The 3420-nt window shown below is 40.9% G+C and overlaps 1 protein-coding gene across 1 annotated transcript in view; it reads left to right on the plus strand.

Annotated features, from left to right (window-relative positions):
* Positions 1-3003: 3003 nt before the first annotated feature.
* The window catches only part of APBA1 (amyloid beta precursor protein binding family A member 1), a 37274-nt gene continuing 36857 nt past the window's right edge, over positions 3004-3420 (plus strand). The window contains exon 1 of the mRNA XM_035891053.1: positions 3004-3416. Coding sequence (XP_035746946.1) covers positions 3055-3416 — 362 coding nt within the window. The 5' untranslated portion in view covers positions 3004-3054. The remainder of the gene's footprint in view (positions 3417-3420) is intronic.

A 3420-nucleotide genomic window follows, 5' to 3' on the forward strand; every position in this document is an offset into this window, starting at 1 on the left:
AGAGCATAATATCTTTCAGATGGGTGCTGTGTCTTTATTTCCAAGGTCAGTTGACCTATCTTGCTTATATTCTCCTCTGTCTATGGCATTTTATGTAGGTTATTGAATTTAGTTTGCTTGCTGGAAATAAAGTGCTTTTTGAAGGCCTGGTGAGAAAAGTCAGGCAGACCTTGCATTTGCTTGAGGGAAGTGCTACTAAGAATAATAAAATGTGGTTTTTAGTAGTCTTCCAGCTACTGTGTATGAAAAGGGATTTAGTGCTTCTAATCTCCAACCTTAATAGGGGGTTCTTTAAATTACTGTCCTAAAGACTGATTGTTAACACAGTCAAATCAATGTACTTGACTTAGAAGCTTACTTTTTATTGAAGGTTATTGGGGCTTAGGTGACCTAAGGGCATTTATTCAGACCTATAATTTTATAAGTAAACTTATGTCCTTTTCTAACAACTAAAATTTCTCTTTTTTATTTCAAAATACATTTGAGAATAGTATTTTACTGTTTGCCAAATTAAAAAGTGAAATTAAATTGAAACTATTGGAGGAAGGGCAAACAGAAGAGGACCTTTTTTCAGTAAAAAGCTTTAAGTAAAGCTTAAATTTTCTTCCTCATCTCTTCAAAAGACACAACCTTGAAAATTTCAGGATATCAATATTTGAAATTAAGCTGAAATCGTTCTTTAAGTGAGGCCAATTTCAGAGGTGGAACTTTGGAAATGTTGATTTGCAAAAGGAGAACGTTGGGGCTCTCAGGTGGTTTTTAGCAACATTTTGTGTGGTTTGTAATCTCCATAATTTGTTTTTCACAGCTAGATATGTCAGCGATGCTGTCTGCCTGTAGTATGCTTTATGTTACGAGCTTGTATTAAGACTTCTAAAACAGGATCGCTTATTTTCGGATGCTATCAGGACTTCCATTGTCATAAATACTGTGGCGTTCGGTACCTTATTTGACCTGAGGTATAGGTGGCCTTCATGCAGTTGAATTTTGCCTTCTTTTCTAACTTAACATAATTCAGTTAATGATGTGGCAGGGTACATGTGATAAAGAGTTGGGGAAGTTGGTCATCACCCTGCATTTCTGTGTAACTTCATTTCTTTCAACTCATGCTGCCCTTTTCCTGTGGGTGACCAATGACACTTTGGTGCGACTCAGGGCCTACTTGGAATGCAACAGATTTAAGGTAGAATTTTTAAACAGCCCTCTATTTTAGTCCAATTCTGTCTATCTGCAAAGCCAAGGAAATTTTGTAACTGACTTCAATGGAAGCAGGAAATCTTGCTTGGAATGGGCCTTTCAAAGGGCTGTTATGCCTTGGCATCTTCACTCTTCTTTCTGTGGGCTTAAAATGGAAAGCCCTCCAGTATTGTTCTTGTTTACTTAAATAATGGTCATATGCTGCGGGGAGGAGAGTGTTTGGTTTGTTAGTTCTGGAGCACGCCTGCATACCCACCTATATTCTGCTCATTCTTTCCTGGGTTTTTTTGGAAGTCTTAGCTGGAAAAGACTTTAGCTTGTCCCTGAAGGCTTCTTACTAACCTACCTTCTTTAGCTGAGCTGGAAGCTGCACCCTATACATATCCTAGGAAACTGTAGCCCAAGTAACTCCTGCCCAGCCTTGCCTGCCTGACAGCTTTTCTAACAGAGGGCAACTGAAATTACTGTTGCTTTCTCATCACTGGAAGTTATCCCCACCATTCTTCTGAACAGAGCTCATTTAGTCAGCAAAGCGCTGCCTGAGCCTCCTTGCCTCAGCTCATTACATTTGGTTCAACTTCTATTTTACATTCACGTTAATTTTTTTTAATTGGTAATTGGCATGAACTTTTATAGATCCTTAAGTTAGAAGCCTTCCAGCAGGTACCTTTTCTTTTATTACTTACCAATAAGTCACAGGCTAGAGCTGTATTTTACTTATGGATATGTGGTTTGAATTAGGCAATCTAAAAAGACATAAAATATCCTATTTATGACACTACATTTTAAAAACATAGGGCAAGGTTCAAAATAGCTGAAGCTGTTACATAAAAATGAAACCACCTGGGCTAGATAGGCCTGTTTGCTCTGTGAAGCTTGGAGAAGCTAGCATGTATTCTTATGGAGTTTTCCTGTTTCTGTGGCCTGGTAAATGCGTATTTACTGTTATTGGCAGATCTCTCTAATAATTATATCATCTTTTGAGATTTTTACTCAAAGTCATCAAGGCTGAGATGTCTCACTAGTCTCAATGTGGTCATGGTTATGAATATTAGTAAGGTTGTCTCCATGTTTTAGGAAAGATGTTTGGTGCAAAAGCCATCTTAAGTGATTACAGATACATTCCACAAAGGTAACCACGTTGTATCTAGCTGTCATGTGCTTCTCTGGGGAGAAGGAACGGGTGCTTCAGATACCTGAGAGTGCATTTTTATTTCTAATGATTTTTTAAAAGTGCATAGGGGTGACTAACTCAGCTGAAGACACCATACTGAAGAAGTGTAGTGTGCATAGCTGTCATGTATCCGAGCAATTGCAGACTCCTGTGATGGGACTAAATCTGTCATTTTACATTACAGCACCCTTCCTTTGCACCAAGTTAGTGAGCTGTAGGGAGAGCAGTGGAGCAAAGGTGCGCTATTTCTGTCATATCTCTACCATAGTTTAGCCCCTGGCAAAAGCTAGCTTTTCTAACATGCGCCTGCCAACGTCACTGAAATGCCACAGCAGTCCATAGAATTGTCTCCAAGGAGGTGCTTGGAAATTACTCTTCCACAGAGAATTTGTCCATAGAATTGACAAGCGCAGTCCTGAAGGGGATTGTTGTTGGTTGCTGCTGTAGCAGATCATTTGCACAGGAGGTCATACTGTTGCACTGGCTGTCGTCTGATTTCAGAGCTGATGAAGTCAAAAGTTTGTCTGCTGGGGAAGGAGGGGTGCCTTTTGTTGCTTCTGTTTATTGACTCCACTTCTTTTTAAGAGTAACGTCAGAGTTGTGTTTTTTTATTTTTTTATTTCTTTCCAGCTGTGATAGACAAAATGTCAATAGAATAAGTGACCTACCCACCAGAACTTGCCATGAACCATTTGGTTGGACCGCCTGAGGGGGAGGTAAGTGAAGAACCAGCAAATGGAGCAGTGAACGAGTCAGTGGAGGCTGACCTGGAGCACTCAGAGTTGGAAGAGGAACAGCGGTATGCAACTCGCTACCCAAGGCACACAAACAGCAGCCAAGGGGGCCTGTCTGGGCAGGAGGAGGAAGGGATGTTAGCTCGGTCAGCCAGCACTGAGAGTGGTTTCCACAATCACACGGATACTGCAGAAGGGGATGTGATAGCCACGGTGGAGGACAGTTACGACACGGAGAGAGTTCAGGAGAATGAGGATGAGAGCGCATATGCAGTGCAGTACAGGCCTGAGTCTGAGGAGTACACAGAGAATGCC

Source organism: Egretta garzetta, unplaced genomic scaffold, assembly GCF_000687185.1.
Source record: "Egretta garzetta isolate BGI_Z169 unplaced genomic scaffold, ASM68718v1 scaffold173, whole genome shotgun sequence".
Lineage (NCBI taxonomy): Eukaryota > Metazoa > Chordata > Aves > Pelecaniformes > Ardeidae > Egretta > Egretta garzetta.